Source organism: Nothobranchius furzeri, chromosome 18 (assembly GCF_043380555.1).
Source record: "Nothobranchius furzeri strain GRZ-AD chromosome 18, NfurGRZ-RIMD1, whole genome shotgun sequence".
Lineage (NCBI taxonomy): Eukaryota > Metazoa > Chordata > Actinopteri > Cyprinodontiformes > Nothobranchiidae > Nothobranchius > Nothobranchius furzeri.
In genome coordinates, this window is record NC_091758.1 from 37,445,586 (window position 1) to 37,464,107 (window position 18,522).

General features: G+C 41.8%; 1 protein-coding gene across 1 annotated transcript in view; it reads right to left on the reverse strand.

The window, feature by feature from the left end:
- The window catches only part of LOC139063876 (uncharacterized), a 42,435-nt gene that overhangs the window by 23,504 nt on the left and 409 nt on the right, over window positions 1–18,522 (reverse strand). The window contains exons 2-66 of the mRNA XM_070546796.1: window positions 18,350–18,462; window positions 17,770–17,876; window positions 17,451–17,627; window positions 16,935–17,143; window positions 16,759–16,853; window positions 16,606–16,631; window positions 16,433–16,454; window positions 16,312–16,339; window positions 16,133–16,217; window positions 15,572–16,011; window positions 15,376–15,479; window positions 15,165–15,283; window positions 14,902–15,069; window positions 14,469–14,668; window positions 14,277–14,389; window positions 13,697–13,803; window positions 13,378–13,554; window positions 12,870–13,078; window positions 12,694–12,788; window positions 12,541–12,566; window positions 12,369–12,390; window positions 12,248–12,275; window positions 12,069–12,153; window positions 11,508–11,947; window positions 11,312–11,415; window positions 11,101–11,219; window positions 10,838–11,005; window positions 10,405–10,604; window positions 10,213–10,325; window positions 9,633–9,739; window positions 9,314–9,490; window positions 8,798–9,006; window positions 8,622–8,716; window positions 8,469–8,494; window positions 8,297–8,318; window positions 8,176–8,203; window positions 7,997–8,081; window positions 7,436–7,875; window positions 7,240–7,343; window positions 7,029–7,147; window positions 6,766–6,933; window positions 6,333–6,532; window positions 6,141–6,253; window positions 5,558–5,664; window positions 5,239–5,415; window positions 4,723–4,931; window positions 4,547–4,641; window positions 4,394–4,419; window positions 4,222–4,243; window positions 4,101–4,128; window positions 3,922–4,006; window positions 3,657–3,800; window positions 3,361–3,569; window positions 3,165–3,268; window positions 2,954–3,072; window positions 2,691–2,858; window positions 2,258–2,457; window positions 2,066–2,178; window positions 1,484–1,590; window positions 1,165–1,341; window positions 649–857; window positions 473–567; window positions 320–345; window positions 147–168; window positions 26–53 (exon numbers count right to left, since the gene is read on the reverse strand). Coding sequence (XP_070402897.1) covers window positions 26–53; window positions 147–168; window positions 320–345; window positions 473–567; window positions 649–857; window positions 1,165–1,341; window positions 1,484–1,590; window positions 2,066–2,178; window positions 2,258–2,457; window positions 2,691–2,858; window positions 2,954–3,072; window positions 3,165–3,268; window positions 3,361–3,569; window positions 3,657–3,800; window positions 3,922–4,006; window positions 4,101–4,128; window positions 4,222–4,243; window positions 4,394–4,419; window positions 4,547–4,641; window positions 4,723–4,931; window positions 5,239–5,415; window positions 5,558–5,664; window positions 6,141–6,253; window positions 6,333–6,532; window positions 6,766–6,933; window positions 7,029–7,147; window positions 7,240–7,343; window positions 7,436–7,875; window positions 7,997–8,081; window positions 8,176–8,203; window positions 8,297–8,318; window positions 8,469–8,494; window positions 8,622–8,716; window positions 8,798–9,006; window positions 9,314–9,490; window positions 9,633–9,739; window positions 10,213–10,325; window positions 10,405–10,604; window positions 10,838–11,005; window positions 11,101–11,219; window positions 11,312–11,415; window positions 11,508–11,947; window positions 12,069–12,153; window positions 12,248–12,275; window positions 12,369–12,390; window positions 12,541–12,566; window positions 12,694–12,788; window positions 12,870–13,078; window positions 13,378–13,554; window positions 13,697–13,803; window positions 14,277–14,389; window positions 14,469–14,668; window positions 14,902–15,069; window positions 15,165–15,283; window positions 15,376–15,479; window positions 15,572–16,011; window positions 16,133–16,217; window positions 16,312–16,339; window positions 16,433–16,454; window positions 16,606–16,631; window positions 16,759–16,853; window positions 16,935–17,143; window positions 17,451–17,627; window positions 17,770–17,876; window positions 18,350–18,462 — 8,262 coding nt within the window. The remainder of the gene's footprint in view (window positions 1–25; window positions 54–146; window positions 169–319; window positions 346–472; window positions 568–648; window positions 858–1,164; window positions 1,342–1,483; window positions 1,591–2,065; window positions 2,179–2,257; window positions 2,458–2,690; window positions 2,859–2,953; window positions 3,073–3,164; window positions 3,269–3,360; window positions 3,570–3,656; window positions 3,801–3,921; window positions 4,007–4,100; window positions 4,129–4,221; window positions 4,244–4,393; window positions 4,420–4,546; window positions 4,642–4,722; window positions 4,932–5,238; window positions 5,416–5,557; window positions 5,665–6,140; window positions 6,254–6,332; window positions 6,533–6,765; window positions 6,934–7,028; window positions 7,148–7,239; window positions 7,344–7,435; window positions 7,876–7,996; window positions 8,082–8,175; window positions 8,204–8,296; window positions 8,319–8,468; window positions 8,495–8,621; window positions 8,717–8,797; window positions 9,007–9,313; window positions 9,491–9,632; window positions 9,740–10,212; window positions 10,326–10,404; window positions 10,605–10,837; window positions 11,006–11,100; window positions 11,220–11,311; window positions 11,416–11,507; window positions 11,948–12,068; window positions 12,154–12,247; window positions 12,276–12,368; window positions 12,391–12,540; window positions 12,567–12,693; window positions 12,789–12,869; window positions 13,079–13,377; window positions 13,555–13,696; window positions 13,804–14,276; window positions 14,390–14,468; window positions 14,669–14,901; window positions 15,070–15,164; window positions 15,284–15,375; window positions 15,480–15,571; window positions 16,012–16,132; window positions 16,218–16,311; window positions 16,340–16,432; window positions 16,455–16,605; window positions 16,632–16,758; window positions 16,854–16,934; window positions 17,144–17,450; window positions 17,628–17,769; window positions 17,877–18,349; window positions 18,463–18,522) is intronic.

Sequence of the window (18,522 nt, forward strand, 5' to 3'; positions counted from 1 at the left end):
GATTCTAAGAAATTAATTCATCTACCTGTCAACTGCAGCACAGATGAGTGTTTCTGTAAATGCAGACCATATTTTGCATCAATTATTGGTACTTAACAAACAAAAGTGCCAACTATATGGATATGAGAGCGATGTGTCAGACTTACCAACAACCTGTGTCTCCTTGCACTGGAGAAAAACAAAGCAGCACATTATTTAGTAGTAAATGTCACAGAAATGATGACAGCATGGCATTGCCTCCAATACAAAGTCCATGAGCGTGCTTGTAATAAGAGATGGAATGCTGTACAATCTAATACACCTTTAATAACAAACTTACCACAAAGGAATCCTTAGCTGCACAAACTGTCAAAGAGAAGAATGAAATTAGGCATAACGTCAATACGTTTCCCTGCTGTAGTGGTTGTTTAATCTTTTTTTAACACTGGTAGACAAATCATTTGTATGCAATGCATACAACATTGTCACGTACTTGGGAAGTTGATCTGCATCGATTCCAAACTGGATCTTACATCCATGGAAATGACCAGTGGCAAGAATGTCAAACTATTCTCAAGAGCATCGACTCTGAAGATAATGAGAATAATTAACGTGACTAGTCTGAAACCAAAGTTTGATGTCTTCCAAACCAAAGTATTTCTTTCTTACATTGCTGAGTAGGCATCACAGCTGATGTTGTTTGGTATCACCTGCAAGCTGTCAGGTTGGAGGCTTGCTATAACAGGTCTCAAGTAGATTTGGAACCACAGTACAAAATCATGGGTTGTAAAATTGTCAAATTCAGGAGCAAGGGCTGTCAAGGTCACATTCAAGATAGTCTCTCTCACTGATGGATCTTTGATAAAGGTTATGTTTTCCTGTAAAGACAAAGATTCAACAAATTGACCAAAGAAACCTTGTGCTGGTGAAGGTTCACTTGTTTAATTTTGTATTGATTGAAAAGACTTTGAGTACATCTTTGTGCCATACTGTATGCAACTGAGGAACTGAGGAATCTTTAATTGACATACTAGAGAGAAATTCTAGAAAAACTGCCTGATTGGTATTCAAGCTTGTCCCTGTCATTGAGTGCTCGAGTCCACGACAAGATTGTTGTGAGCTGGATGCAAAACATTTCTATTCGAAGAAAAAGAAAAGGTCAAAATATTAGCATTATGTGTTCACCTGCAATGTGACCTCAGCAAACGTTTGGAAAAATTGACGCAGTTGCTCAACACTGCCAGACTCTGTCAAATTTGAGAGCACTGCCTTTACAAGGGTGGGATCCTTCAGCGCCCCACTTTTTGGATCCAGTAGCAGCTGAACCTTTTCTTGTGGTGAGAGGACACCCAAAACGGCTTCCTGACAATGCAAACAAAGAGAATGAATGATTTTTTTTCTGCATCGTAATAGAACCACAGTGCTCTCCTTACAAGCCTTCTCACTGGTGGAACATGTTTAGATTTGTCTTTAAAGGAGAATGGCAGTGAAATGCATGACTTACCTGGGAAAGGTTGAAGATTTGGAGTTTAGAGTATGTTACGTATTCAGCAAATGGACCCAGGTTTGTTTCGATCCACACGGCGTCACTTTCACCATTTGGCCTGCAAACTAAGGCACATAGACGCATATTAAAACAAGGACAGGTTTTCTCGTAAATGATAAATGATAATTGACCCGCACTTGTATAGCGCCTCTCAGAGTAAGGACTCCAAAGCGCTTTACACTACAGTGTATCATTCACCCATTCACACACACACACATTCACACACTGGTGGGGATGAGCTACGATGTAGCCACGGCCGCCCTGGGGCGCACTGACAGAGGCCAGGCTGCCCAGCACAGGCGCCACCGGTCCCTCCGACCACCACCAGCAGGCAAGGTGGGTTAAGTGTCTTGCCCAAGGACACAACAGCAGAATTCTCTGTTCAGAGCCGGGATCGAACCTGCAACCTTCCGATTACGGGGCAACCCCCTCGACCTGTTAAGCTACTGCTACCCCTATAATGAATCCACTATTGTTCTAAATATGTTTGCACATGATTACAAGCAGTACAGCAAATCACTTTCAGTGCGTCAGACCTACCTGGCTGGTTGATGATGTTGACAGATTTGGTCATGTAGCTGAGCAGAACTGCTGCAATTTCTTGTTGTCTATACTGGGGCATGGCGGAGGAAACATCGGCCATCCCACTCACACTGCGAAGACGGAAAGACTACTTTCCTACATGGTCGCTCAAAAGCACTTTGATGAAGTCAAGTGTTGCTCACAACTCACATGATCTGATAGTTTGTGCAGTTGATGGTTGAGGTTACATTTTGGAGCATCTCTGGAGTGAAACTTGCAAGGATAGGGAGCAGCTTGACTCGGAACCAAAGAGAATAGTCGTTTCTTTGGAAGCTTATGAAGTGTGGACTGATGATGTCAAAGGTCCTGTTCATCATGCGATCCCTCACAACAGGTTGGAACTGTGGGACCTGTGAAATATTGACAAATGGAGAAAACCAATTATCACGCACTTGCTGTGATGTTAGTATCCAATGCAGTATTTTTTAAATGCTGTAAATCACTAATATGTTGTGAAACATCTCCTTAAAAGATACGTAGTTATGAGGAGCTTTGAAGATGTATAGATGGTCTGTGGTTTCATTTGCTTGAATATTTCCGTATTGTACAATGATTTTATTTGCTGCTTCAGAGTGTAGCCTACCTGTCCTTCTGCTGTGAGCTGAGTGAGAAACTCATCCACGTTTTCCAATGCGTTGCCAGCAGCTAAACGTTCAAAGACCTGATTGATCAGGTTGACGTCAACTGTTATGTTTGAGCTCAGTAGTAACTCTGCCACTTGAGATGGCGCCAGTTGTGACAAGGTCACATTCTAGGGATAAATAATAATGGTTTTAAAATCAAATAGAAATAAATCTAAGACATGTCTTTTGACAGAGAATATCAGAAAGTAAAGGAGGGGCTTACGATGGAGAAATTTTGATTGAGCACTTGCAAATCCTGAATAGTTGCAAAACTGGAAAAGCTTCCAAAGTTTGCTTGTAGCCACTGTTGACTATCATTGACAGAAGAGACACAGCCAGGGTCTGCCAATGACAGAGAAGTTCAGGTACTGGCTGTGTGGTTACACCACACGCAATCAACAAATTACAGGGGTGGCCGGAGAGATTAGCTTTACCTGGCAAATCTTTCCTGGACAGGAATGATTTGATGAAATGAGTATAAACTGCTTGCTGTTGCTTGTTGTCCATGGAGGCCTTTTGGTTGTTTAGTGTCTCAATGCTAAAAGATTAAGACAAGACTTTTAACATGATAGCAATCTGAAGGATTTTGGCACTATTTAGGTACAGTCAAGCACTTTTTTGTGTATTTACACAATCTGGTAAGTTGGGCAGCTGAAGTTTTTGCCGCTAAGGCAGATGAGGAAGTTATCAGATGTGGAAGCCAGGAATGGACTGATCTTCTGGAACCAGCTGTGGACAAAGTCCTTGTTTTGTAGCTCTTGCTGAGTGACTTTGTTGCGCTGAATTTCTCCAAGAGCTTCCAGAGCATTTGTCAGTATGACTTTACTGCTGTTCAGGGCCTGACGTTTGAGGAAAAAAGAATCGGATATAGAATAGGCAAATAAAAACTGCCAACATGTTGAAATGGTTTGTGTTGGTGAATTTACCGTGGTTCTGAATAACTCTAGAGCTTGGTCCAGACCAGATGTTCTTTGGAAGAAAAGCTTCCAGACTTCAACTGGGTATGTCGTTTGTTCTTTCAGAGAGCATTGCAACAGTATAACTGCTTTGTCTTGTGTGAGATTTGATGGCTACGATTGGGGGTAAATGACAAGAAATTAAGCCAACTTAGCAGAATGTTTGTGGACTTGTCTTCATACCACAGCAAGCAAAATAGGATTTTATGACATAATTTTAAGGCAACATTCTTACCAAAGAACAAGCTATTTCAGTGATGTCAAAAGTGCATTTGGTCAAAGAGGAATTGTCAGTCGCCAAGGTTTGCTGGACTTGAGAGCTGAACAGAAGGAATCAAAAAGGCCTTGCTTAAGTTACATTGTGAGACAGTACTTGTTCACTATGCAGTGATTCTAAGAAATTAATTCATCTACCTGTCAACTGCAGCACAGATGAGTGTTTCTGTAAATGCAGACCATATTTTGCATCAATTATTGGTACTTAACAAACAAAAGTGCCAACTATATGGATATGAGAGCGATGTGTCAGACTTACCAACAACCTGTGTCTCCTTGCACTGGAGAAAAACAAAGCAGCACATTATTTAGTAGTAAATGTCACAGAAATGATGACAGCATGGCATTGCCTCCAATACAAAGTCCATGCGCGTGCTTGTAATAAGAGATGGAATGCTGTACAATCTAATACACCTTAACAACAAACTTACCACAAAGGAATCCTTAGCTGCACAAACTGTCAAAGAGAAGAATGAAATTAGGCATAACGTCAATACGTTTCCCTGCTGTAGTGGTTGTTTAATCTTTTTTTAACACTGGTAGACAAATCATTTGTATGCAATGCATACAACATTGTCACGTACTTGGGAAGTTGATCTGCATCGATTCCAAACTGGATCTTACATCCATGGAAATGACCAGTGGCAAGAATGTCAAACTATTCTCAAGAGCATCGACTCTGAAGATAATGAGAATAATTAACGTGACTAGTCTGAAACCAAAGTTTGATGTCTTCCAAACCAAAGTATTTCTTTCTTACATTGCTGAGTAGGCATCACAGCTGATGTTGTTTGGTATCACCTGCAAGCTGTCAGGTTGGAGGCTTGCTATAACAGGTCTCAAGTAGATTTGGAACCACAGTACAAAATCATGGGTTGTAAAATTGTCAAATTCAGGAGCAAGGGCTGTCAAGGTCACATTCAAGATAGTCTCTCTCACTGATGGATCTTTGATAAAGGTTATGTTTTCCTGTAAAGACAAAGATTCAACAAATTGACCAAAGAAACCTTGTGCTGGTGAAGGTTCACTTGTTTAATGTTGTATTGATTGAAAAGACTTTGAGTACATCTTTGTGCCATACTGTATGCAACTGAGGAACTGAGGAATCTTTAATCGACATACTAGAGAGAAATTCTAGAAAAACTGCCTGATTGGTATTCAAGCTTGTCCCTGTCATTGAGTGCTCGAGTCCACGACAAGATTGTTGTGAGCTGGATGCAAAACATTTCTATTCGAAGAAAAAGAAAAGGTCAAAATATTAGCATTATGTGTTCACCTGCAATGTGACCTCAGCAAACGTTTGGAAAAATTGACGCAGTTGCTCAACACTGCCAGACTCTGTCAAATTTGAGAGCACTGCCTTTACAAGGGTGGGATCCTTCAGCGCCCCACTTTTTGGATCCAGTAGCAGCTGAACCTTTTCTTGTGGTGAGAGGACACCCAAAACGGCTTCCTGACAATGCAAACAAAGAGAATGAATGATTTTTTTTCTGCATCGTAATAGAACCACAGTGCTCTCCTTACAAGCCTTCTCACTGGTGGAACTTGTTTAGATTTGTCTTTAAAGGAGAATGGCAATGAAATGCATGACTTACCTGGGAAAGGTTGAAGATTTGGAGTTTAGAGTATGTTACGTATTCAGCAAATGGACCCAGGTTTGTTTCGATCCACACGGCGTCACTTTCACCATTTGGCCTGCAAACTAAGGCACATAGACGCATATTAAAACAAGGACAGGTTTTCTCGTAAATGATAAATGATTATTGACCTGCACTTGTATAGCGCCTCTCAGAGTAAGGACTCCAAAGCGCTTTACACTACAGTGTATCATTCACCCATTCACACACACACATTCACACACTGGTGGGGATGAGCTACGATGTAGCCACGGCTGCCCTCGGGCGCACTGACAGAGGCCAGGCTGCCCAGCACAGGCGCCACCGGTCCCTCCGACCACCACCAGCAGGCAAGGTGGGTTAAGTGTCTTGCCCAAGGACACAACAGCAGAATTCTCTGTTCGGAGCCGGGATCGAACCTGCAACCTTCCGATTACGGGGCAACCCCCTCGACCTGTTAAGCTACTGCTACCCCTATAATGAATCCACTATTGTTCTAAATATGTTTGCACATGATTTCAAGCAGTACAGCAAATAATCACTTTCAGTGCGTCAGACCTACCTGGCTGGTTGATGATGTTGACAGATTTGGTCATGTAGCTGAGCAGAACTGCTGCAATTTCTTGTTGTCTATACTGGGGCATGGCGGAGGAAACATCGGCCATCCCACTCACACTGCGAAGACGGAAAGACTACTTTCCTACATGGTCGCTCAAAAGCACTTTGATGAAGTCAAGTGTTGCTCACAACTCACATGATCTGATAGTTTGTGCAGTTGATGGTTGAGGTTACATTTTGGAGCATCTCTGGAGTGAAACTTGCAAGGATAGGGAGCAGCTTGACTCGGAACCAAAGAGAATAGTCGTTTCTTTGGAAGCTTATGAAGTGTGGACTGATGATGTCAAAGGTCCTGTTCATCATGCGATCTCTCACAACAGGTTGGAACTGTGGGACCTGTGAAATATTGACAAATGGAGAAAACCAATTATCACGCACTTGCTGTGATGTTAGTATCCAATGCAGTATTTTTTAAATGCTGTAAATCACTAATATGTTGTGAAACATCTCCTTAAAAGATACGTAGTTATGAGGAGCTTTGAAGATGTATAGATGGTCTGTGGTTTCATTTGCTTGAATATTTCCGTATTGTACAATGATTTTATTTGCTGCTTCAGAGTGTAGCCTACCTGTCCTTCTGCTGTGAGCTGAGTGAGAAACTCATCCACGTTTTCCAATGCGTTGCCAGCAGCTAAACGTTCAAAGACCTGATTGATCAGGTTGACGTCAACTGTTATGTTTGAGCTCAGTAGTAACTCTGCCACTTGAGATGGCGCCAGTTGTGACAAGGTCACATTCTAGGGATAAATAATAATGGTTTTAAAATCAAATAGAAATAAATCTAAGACATGTCTTTTGACAGAGAATATCAGAAAGTAAAGGAGGGGCTTACGATGGAGAAATTTTGATTGAGCACTTGCAAATCCTGAATAGTTGCAAAACTGGAAAAGCTTCCAAAGTTTGCTTGTAGCCACTGTTGACTATCATTGACAGAAGAGACACAGCCAGGGTCTGCCAATGACAGAGAAGTTCAGGTACTGGCTGTGTGGTTACACCACACGCAATCAACAAATTACAGGGGTGGCCGGAGAGATTAGCTTTACCTGGCAAATCTTTCCTGGACAGGAATGATTTGATGAAATGAGTATAAACTGCTTGCTGTTGCTTGTTGTCCATGGAGGCCTTTTGGTTGTTTAGTGTCTCAATGCTAAAAGATTAAGACAAGACTTTTAACATGATAGCAATCTGAAGGATTTTGGCACTATTTAGGTACAGTCAAGCACTTTTTTGTGTATTTACACAATCTGGTAAGTTGGGCAGCTGAAGTTTTTGCCGCTAAGGCAGATGAGGAAGTTATCAGATGTGGAAGCCAGGAATGGACTGATCTTCTGGAACCAGCTGTGGACAAAGTCCTTGTTTTGTAGCTCTTGCTGAGTGACTTTGTTGCGCTGAATTTCTCCAAGAGCTTCCAGAGCATTTGTCAGTATGACTTTACTGCTGTTCAGGGCCTGACGTTTGAGGAAAAAAGAATCGGATATAGAATAGGCAAATAAAAACTGCCAACATGTTGAAATGGTTTGTGTTGGTGAATTTACCGTGGTTCTGAATAACTCTAGAGCTTGGTCCAGACCAGATGTTCTTTGGAAGAAAAGCTTCCAGACTTCAACTGGGTATGTCGTTTGTTCTTTCAGAGAGCATTGCAACAGTATAACTGCTTTGTCTTGTGTGAGATTTGATGGCTACGATTGGGGGTAAATGACAAGAAATTAAGCCAACTTAGCAGAATGTTTGTGGACTTGTCTTCATACCACAGCAAGCAAAATAGGATTTTATGACATAATTTTAAGGCAACATTCTTACCAAAGAACAAGCTATTTCAGTGATGTCAAAAGTGCATTTGGTCAAAGAGGAATTGTCAGTCGCCAAGGTTTGCTGGACTTGAGAGCTGAACAGAAGGAATCAAAAAGGCCTTGCTTAAGTTACATTGTGAGACAGTACTTGTTCACTATGCAGTGATTCTAAGAAATTAATTCATCTACCAGTCAACTGCAGCACAGATGAGTGTTTCTGTAAATGCAGACCATATTTTGCATCAATTATTGGTACTTAACAAACAAAAGTGCCAACTATATGGATATGAGAGCGATGTGTCAGACTTACCAACAACCTGTGTCTCCTTGCACTGGAGAAAAACAAAGCAGCACATTATTTAGTAGTAAATGTCACAGAAATGATGACAGCATGGCATTGCCTCCAATACAAAGTCCATGCGCGTGCTTGTAATAAGAGATGGAATGCTGTACAATCTAATACACCTTAACAACAAACTTACCACAAAGGAATCCTTAGCTGCACAAACTGTCAAAGAGAAGAATGAAATTAGGCATAACGTCAATACGTTTCCCTGCTGTAGTGGTTGTTTAATCTTTTTTTAACACTGGTAGACAAATCATTTGTATGCAATGCATACAACATTGTCACGTACTTGGGAAGTTGATCTGCATCGATTCCAAACTGGATCTTACATCCATGGAAATGACCAGTGGCAAGAATGTCAAACTATTCTCAAGAGCATCGACTCTGAAGATAATGAGAATAATTAACGTGACTAGTCTGAAACCAAAGTTTGATGTCTTCCAAACCAAAGTATTTCTTTCTTACATTGCTGAGTAGGCATCACAGCTGATGTTGTTTGGTATCACCTGCAAGCTGTCAGGTTGGAGGCTTGCTATAACAGGTCTCAAGTAGATTTGGAACCACAGTACAAAATCATGGGTTGTAAAATTGTCAAATTCAGGAGCAAGGGCTGTCAAGGTCACATTCAAGATAGTCTCTCTCACTGATGGATCTTTGATAAAGGTTATGTTTTCCTGTAAAGACAAAGATTCAACAAATTGACCAAAGAAACCTTGTGCTGGTGAAGGTTCACTTGTTTAATGTTGTATTGATTGAAAAGACTTTGAGTACATCTTTGTGCCATACTGTATGCAACTGAGGAACTGAGGAATCTTTAATCGACATACTAGAGAGAAATTCTAGAAAAACTGCCTGATTGGTATTCAAGCTTGTCCCTGTCATTGAGTGCTCGAGTCCACGACAAGATTGTTGTGAGCTGGATGCAAAACATTTCTATTCGAAGAAAAAGAAAAGGTCAAAATATTAGCATTATGTGTTCACCTGCAATGTGACCTCAGCAAACGTTTGGAAAAATTGACGCAGTTGCTCAACACTGCCAGACTCTGTCAAATTTGAGAGCACTGCCTTTACAAGGGTGGGATCCTTCAGCGCCCCACTTTTTGGATCCAGTAGCAGCTGAACCTTTTCTTGTGGTGAGAGGACACCCAAAACGGCTTCCTGACAATGCAAACAAAGAGAATGAATGATTTTTTTTCTGCATCGTAATAGAACCACAGTGCTCTCCTTACAAGCCTTCTCACTGGTGGAACTTGTTTAGATTTGTCTTTAAAGGAGAATGGCAGTGAAATGCATGACTTACCTGGGAAAGGTTGAAGATTTGGAGTTTAGAGTATGTTACGTATTCAGCAAATGGACCCAGGTTTGTTTCGATCCACACGGCGTCACTTTCACCATTTGGCCTGCAAACTAAGGCACATAGACGCATATTAAAACAAGGACAGGTTTTCTCGTAAATGATAAATGATAATTGACCCGCACTTGTATAGCGCCTCTCAGAGTAAGGACTCCAAAGCGCTTTACACTACAGTGTATCATTCACCCATTCACACACACACATTCACACACTGGTGGGGATGAGCTACGATGTAGCCACGGCCGCCCTGGGGCGCACTGACAGAGGCCAGGCTGCCCAGCACAGGCGCCACCGGTCCCTCCGACCACCACCAGCAGGCAAGGTGGGTTAAGTGTCTTGCCCAAGGACACAACAGCAGAATTCTCTGTTCAGAGCCGGGATCGAACCTGCAACCTTCCGATTACGGGGCAACCCCCTCGACCTGTTAAGCTACTGCTACCCCTATAATGAATCCACTATTGTTCTAAATATGTTTGCACATGATTTCAAGCAGTACAGCAAATCACTTTCAGTGCGTCAGACCTACCTGGCTGGTTGATGATGTTGACAGATTTGGTCATGTAGCTGAGCAGAACTGCTGCAATTTCTTGTTGTCTATACTGGGGCATGGCGGAGGAAACATCGGCCATCCCACTCACACTGCGAAGACGGAAAGACTACTTTCCTACATGGTCGCTCAAAAGCACTTTGATGAAGTCAAGTGTTGCTCACAACTCACATGATCTGATAGTTTGTGCAGTTGATGGTTGAGGTTACATTTTGGAGCATCTCTGGAGTGAAACTTGCAAGGATAGGGAGCAGCTTGACTCGGAACCAAAGAGAATAGTCGTTTCTTTGGAAGCTTATGAAGTGTGGACTGATGATGTCAAAGGTCCTGTTCATCATGCGATCCCTCACAACAGGTTGGAACTGTGGGACCTGTGAAATATTGACAAATGGAGAAAACCAATTATCACGCACTTGCTGTGATGTTAGTATCCAATGCAGTATTTTTTAAATGCTGTAAATCACTAATATGTTGTGAAACATCTCCTTAAAAGATACGTAGTTATGAGGAGCTTTGAAGATGTATAGATGGTCTGTGGTTTCATTTGCTTGAATATTTCCGTATTGTACAATGATTTTATTTGCTGCTTCAGAGTGTAGCCTACCTGTCCTTCTGCTGTGAGCTGAGTGAGAAACTCATCCACGTTTTCCAATGCGTTGCCAGCAGCTAAACGTTCAAAGACCTGATTGATCAGGTTGACGTCAACTGTTATGTTTGAGCTCAGTAGTAACTCTGCCACTTGAGATGGCGCCAGTTGTGACAAGGTCACATTCTAGGGATAAATAATAATGGTTTTAAAATCAAATAGAAATAAATCTAAGACATGTCTTTTGACAGAGAATATCAGAAAGTAAAGGAGGGGCTTACGATGGAGAAATTTTGATTGAGCACTTGCAAATCCTGAATAGTTGCAAAACTGGAAAAGCTTCCAAAGTTTGCTTGTAGCCACTGTTGACTATCATTGACAGAAGAGACACAGCCAGGGTCTGCCAATGACAGAGAAGTTCAGGTACTGGCTGTGTGGTTACACCACACGCAATCAACAAATTACAGGGGTGGCCGGAGAGATTAGCTTTACCTGGCAAATCTTTCCTGGACAGGAATGATTTGATGAAATGAGTATAAACTGCTTGCTGTTGCTTGTTGTCCATGGAGGCCTTTTGGTTGTTTAGTGTCTCAATGCTAAAAGATTAAGACAAGACTTTTAACATGATAGCAATCTGAAGGATTTTGGCACTATTTAGGTACAGTCAAGCACTTTTTTGTGTATTTACACAATCTGGTAAGTTGGGCAGCTGAAGTTTTTGCCGCTAAGGCAGATGAGGAAGTTATCAGATGTGGAAGCCAGGAATGGACTGATCTTCTGGAACCAGCTGTGGACAAAGTCCTTGTTTTGTAGCTCTTGCTGAGTGACTTTGTTGCGCTGAATTTCTCCAAGAGCTTCCAGAGCATTTGTCAGTATGACTTTACTGCTGTTCAGGGCCTGACGTTTGAGGAAAAAAGAATCGGATATAGAATAGGCAAATAAAAACTGCCAACATGTTGAAATGGTTTGTGTTGGTGAATTTACCGTGGTTCTGAATAACTCTAGAGCTTGGTCCAGACCAGATGTTCTTTGGAAGAAAAGCTTCCAGACTTCAACTGGGTATGTCGTTTGTTCTTTCAGAGAGCATTGCAACAGTATAACTGCTTTGTCTTGTGTGAGATTTGATGGCTACGATTGGGGGTAAATGACAAGAAATTAAGCCAACTTAGCAGAATGTTTGTGGACTTGTCTTCATACCACAGCAAGCAAAATAGGATTTTATAACATAATTTTAAGGCAACATTCTTACCAAAGAACAAGCTATTTCAGTGATGTCAAAAGTGCATTTGGTCAAAGAGGAATTGTCAGTCGCCAAGGTTTGCTGGACTTGAGAGCTGAACAGAAGGAATCAAAAAGGCCTTGCTTAAGTTACATTGTGAGACAGTACTTGTTCACTATGCAGTGATTCTAAGAAATTAATTCATCTACCTGTCAACTGCAGCACAGATGAGTGTTTCTGTAAATGCAGACCATATTTTGCATCAATTATTGGTACTTAACAAACAAAAGTGCCAACTATATGGATATGAGAGCGATGTGTCAGACTTACCAACAACCTGTGTCTCCTTGCACTGGAGAAAAACAAAGCAGCACATTATTTAGTAGTAAATGTCACAGAAATGATGACAGCATGGCATTGCCTCCAATACAAAGTCCATGCGCGTGCTTGTAATAAGAGATGGAATGCTGTACAATCTAATACACCTTAACAACAAACTTACCACAAAGGAATCCTTAGCTGCACAAACTGTCAAAGAGAAGAATGAAATTAGGCATAACGTCAATACGTTTCCCTGCTGTAGTGGTTGTTTAATCTTTTTTTAACACTGGTAGACAAATCATTTGTATGCAATGCATACAACATTGTCACGTACTTGGGAAGTTGATCTGCATCGATTCCAAACTGGATCTTACATCCATGGAAATGACCAGTGGCAAGAATGTCAAACTATTCTCAAGAGCATCGACTCTGAAGATAATGAGAATAATTAACGTGACTAGTCTGAAACCAAAGTTTGATGTCTTCCAAACCAAAGTATTTCTTTCTTACATTGCTGAGTAGGCATCACAGCTGATGTTGTTTGGTATCACCTGCAAGCTGTCAGGTTGGAGGCTTGCTATAACAGGTCTCAAGTAGATTTGGAACCACAGTACAAAATCATGGGTTGTAAAATTGTCAAATTCAGGAGCAAGGGCTGTCAAGGTCACATTCAAGATAGTCTCTCTCACTGATGGATCTTTGATAAAGGTTATGTTTTCCTGTAAAGACAAAGATTCAACAAATTGACCAAAGAAACCTTGTGCTGGTGAAGGTTCACTTGTTTAATGTTGTATTGATTGAAAAGACTTTGAGTACATCTTTGTGCCATACTGTATGCAACTGAGGAATCTTTAATCGACATACTAGAGAGAAATTCTAGAAAAACTGCCTGATTGGTATTCAAGCTTGTCCCTGTCATTGAGTGCTCGAGTCCACGACAAGATTGTTGTGAGCTGGATGCAAAACATTTCTATTCGAAGAAAAAGAAAAGGTCAAAATATTAGCATTATGTGTTCACCTGCAATGTGACCTCAGCAAACGTTTGGAAAAATTGACGCAGTTGCTCAACACTGCCAGACTCTGTCAAATTTGAGAGCACTGCCTTTACAAGGGTGGGATCCTTCAGCGCCCCACTTTTTGGATCCAGTAGCAGCTGAACCTTTTCTTGTGGTGAGAGGACACCCAAAACGGCTTCCTGACAATGCAAACAAAGAGAATGAATGATTTTTTTTCTGCATCGTAATAGAACCACAGTGCTCTCCTTACAAGCCTTCTCACTGGTGGAACTTGTTTAGATTTGTCTTTAAAGGAGAATGGCAGTGAAATGCATGACTTACCTGGGAAAGGTTGAAGATTTGGAGTTTAGAGTATGTTACGTATTCAGCAAATGGACCCAGGTTTGTTTCGATCCACACGGCGTCACTTTCACCATTTGGCCTGCAAACTAAGGCACATAGACGCATATTAAAACAAGGACAGGTTTTCTCGTAAATGATAAATGATAATTGACCCGCACTTGTATAGCGCCTCTCAGAGTAAGGACTCCAAAGCGCTTTACACTACAGTGTATCATTCACCCATTCACACACACACATTCACACACTGGTGGGGATGAGCTACGATGTAGCCACGGCCGCCCTGGGGCGCACTGACAGAGGCCAGGCTGCCCAGCACAGGCGCCACCGGTCCCTCCGACCACCACCAGCAGGCAAGGTGGGTTAAGTGTCTTGCCCAAGGACACAACAGCAGAATTCTCTGTTCAGAGCCGGGATCGAACCTGCAACCTTCCGATTACGGGGCAACCCCCTCGACCTGTTAAGCTACTGCTACCCCTATAATGAATCCACTATTGTTCTAAATATGTTTGCACATGATTTCAAGCAGTACAGCAAATCACTTTCAGTGCGTCAGACCTACCTGGCTGGTTGATGATGTTGACAGATTTGGTCATGTAGCTGAGCAGAACTGCTGCAATTTCTTGTTGTCTATACTGGGGCATGGCGGAGGAAACATCGGCCATCCCACTCACACTGCGAAGACGGAAAGACTACTTTCCTACATGGTCGCTCAAAAGCACTTTGATGAAGTCAAGTGTTGCTCACAACTCACATGATCTGATAGTTTGTGCAGTTGATGGTTGAGGTTACATTTTGGAGCATCTCTGGAGTGAAACTTGCAAGGATAGGGAGCAGCTTGACTCGGAACCAAAGAGAATAGTCGTTTCTTTGGAAGCTTATGAAGTGTGGACTGATGATGTCAAAGGTCCTGTTCATCATGCGATCCCTCACAACAGGTTGGAACTGTGGGACCTGTGAAATATTGACAAATGGAGAAAACCAATTATCACGCACTTGCTGTGATGTTAGTATCCAATGCAGTATTTTTTAAATGCTGTAAATCACTAATATGTTGTGAAACATCTCCTTAAAAGATACGTAGTTATGAGGAGCTTTGAAGATGTATAGATGGTCTGTGGTTTCATTTGCTTGAATATTTCCGTATTGTACAATGATTTTATTTGCTGCTTCAGAGTGTAGCCTACCTGTCCTTCTGCTGTGAGCTGAGTGAGAAACTTATCCACGTTTTCCAATGCGTTGCCAGCAGCTAAACGTTCAAAGACCTGATTGATCAGGTTGACGTCAACTGTTATGTTTGAGCTCAGTAGTAACTCTGCCACTTGAGATGGCGCCAGTTGTGACAAGGTCACATTCTAGGGATAAATAATAATGGTTTTAAAATCAAATAGAAATAAATCTAAGACATGTCTTTTGACAGAGAATATCAGAAAGTAAAGGAGGGGCTTACGATGGAGAAATTTTGATTGAGCACTTGCAAATCCTGAATAGTTGCAAAACTGGAAAAGCTTCCAAAGTTTGCTTGTAGCCACTGTTGGCTATCATTGACAGAAGAGACACAGCCAGGGTCTGCCAATGACAGAGAAGTTCAGGTACTGGCTGTGTGGTTACACCACACGCAATCAACAAATTACAGGGGTGGCCGGAGAGATTAGCTTTACCTGGCAAATCTTTCCTGGACAGGAATGATTTGATGAAATGAGTATAAACTGCTTGCTGTTGCTTGTTGTCCATGGAGGCCTTTTGGTTGTTTAGTGTCTCAATGCTAAAAGATTAAGACAAGACTTTTAACATGATAGCAATCTGAAGGATTCTGGCACTATTTAGGTACAGTCAAGCACTTTTTTGTGTATTTACACAATCTGGTAAGTTGGGCAGCTGAAGTTTTTGCCGCTAAGGCAGATGAGGAAGTTATCAGATGTGGAAGCCAGGAATGGACTGATCTTCTGGAACCAGCTGTGGACAAAGTCCTTGTTTTGTAGCTCTTGCTGAGTGACTTTGTTGCGCTGAATTTCTCCAAGAGCTTCCAGAGCATTTGTCAGTATGACTTTACTGCTGTTCAGGGCCTGACGTTTGAGGAAAAAAGAATCGGATATAGAATAGGCAAATAAAAACTGCCAACATGTTGAAATGGTTTGTGTTGGTGAATTTACCGTGGTTCTGAATAACTCTAGAGCTTGGTCCAGACCAGATGTTCTTTGGAAGAAAAGCTTCCAGACTTCAACTGGGTATGTCGTTTGTTCTTTCAGAGAGCATTGCAACAGTATAACTGCTTTGTCTTGTGTGAGATTTGATGGCTACGATTGGGGGTAAATGACAAGAAATTAAGCCAACTTAGCAGAATGTTTGTGGACTTGTCTTCATACCACAGCAAGCAAAATAGGATTTTATGACATAATTTTAAGGCAACATTCTTACCAAAGAACAAGCTATTTCAGTGATGTCAAAAGTGCATTTGGTCAAAGAGGAATTGTCAGTCGCCAAGGTTTGCTGGACTTGAGAGCTGAACAGAAGGAATCAAAAAGGCCTTGCATAAGTTACATTGTGAGACAGTACTTGTTCACTATGCAGTGATTCTAAGAAATTAATTCATCTACCTGTCAACTGCAGCACAGATGAGTGTTTCTGTAAATGCAGACCATATTTTGCATCAATTATTGGTACTTAACAAACAAAAGTGCCAACTATATGGATATGAGAGCGATGTGTCAGACTTACCAACATCCTGTGTCTCCTTGCACTGGAGAAAAACAAAGCAGCACATTATTTAGTAGTAAATGTCACAGAAATGATGACAGCATGGCATTGCCTCCAATACAAAGTCCATGCGCGTGCTTGTAATAAGAGATGGAATGCTGTACAATCTAATACACCTTTAACAACAAACTTACCACAAAGGAATCCTTAGCTGCACAAACTGTCAAAGAGAAGAATGAAATTAGGCATAACGTCAATACGTTTCCCTGCTGTAGTGGTTGTTTAATCTTTTTTTAACACTGGTAGACAAATCATTTGTATGCAATGCATACAACATTGTCACGTACTTGGGAAGTTGATCTGCATCGATTCCAAACTGGATCTTACATCCATGGAAATGACCAGTGGCAAGAATGTCAAACTATTCTCAAGAGCATCGACTCTGAAGATAATGAGAATAATTAACGTGACTAGTCTGAAACCAAAGTTTGATGTCTTCCAAACCAAAGTATTTCTTTCTTACATTGCTGAGTAGGCATCACAGCTGATGTTGTTTGGTATCACCTGCAAGCTGTCAGGTTGGAGGCTTGCTATAACAGGTCTCAAGTAGATTTGGAACCACAGTACAAAATCATGGGTTGTAAAATTGTCAAATTCAGGAGCAAGGGCTGTCAAGGTCACATTCAAGATAGTCTCTCTCACTGATGGATCTTTGATAAAGGTTATGTTTTCCTGTAAAGACAAAGATTCAACAAATTGACCAAAGAAACCTTGTGCTGGTGAAGGTTCACTTGTTTAATGTTGTATTGATTGAAAAGACTTTGAGTACATCTTTGTGCCATACTGTATGCAACTGAGGAACTGAGGAATCTTTAATCGACATACTAGAGAGAAATTCTAGAAAAACTGCCTGATTGGTATTCAAGCTTGTCCCTGTCATTGAGTGCTCGAGTCCACGACAAGATTGTTGTGAGCTGGATGCAAAACATTTCTATTCGAAGAAAAAGAAAAGGTCAAAATATTAGCATTATGTGTTCACCTGCAATGTGACCTCAGCAAACGTTTGGAAAAATTGACGCAGTTGCTCAACACTGCCAGACTCTGTCAAATTTGAGAGCACTGCCTTTACAAGGGTGGGATCCTTCAGCGCCCCACTTTTTGGATCCAGTAGCAGCTGAACCTTTTCTTGTGGTGAGAGGACACCCAAAACGGCTTCCTGACAATGCAAACAAAGAGAATGAATGATTTTTTTTCTGCATCGTAATAGAACCACAGTGCTCTCCTTACAAGCCTTCTCACTGGTGGAACTTGTTTAGATTTGTCTTTAAAGGAGAATGGCAGTGAAATGCATGACTTACCTGGGAAAGGTTGAAGATTTGGAGTTTAGAGTATGTTACGTATTCAGCAAATGGACCCAGGTTTGTTTCGATCCACACGGCGTCACTTTCACCATTTGGCCTGCAAACTAAGGCACATAGACGCATATTAAAACAAGGACAGGTTTTCTCGTAAATGATAAATGATAATTGACCCGCACTTGTATAGCGCCTCTCAGAGTAAGGACTCCAAAGCGCTTTACACTACAGTGTATCATTCACCCATTCACACACACACATTCACACACTGGTGGGGATGAGCTACGATGTAGCCACGGCCGCCCTGGGGCGCACTGACAGAGGCCAGGCTGCCCAGCACAGGCGCCACCGGTCCCTCCGACCACCACCAGCAGGCAAGGTGGGTTAAGTGTCTTGCCCAAGGACACAACAGCAGAATTCTCTGTTCGGAGCCGGGATCGAACCTGCAACCTTCCGATTACGGGGCAACCCCCTCGACCTGTTAGGCTACTGCTACCCCTATAATGAATCCACTATTGTTCTAAATATGTTTGCACATGATTTCAAGCAGTACAGCAAATCACTTTCAGTGCGTCAGACCTACCTGGCTGGTTGATGATGTTGACAGATTTGGTCATGTAGCTGAGCAGAACTGCTGCAATTTCTTGTTGTCTATACTGGGGCATGGCGGAGGAAACATCGGCCATCCCACTCACACTGTGAAGACGGAAAGACTACTTTCCTACATGGTCGCTCAAAAGCACTTTGATGAAGTCA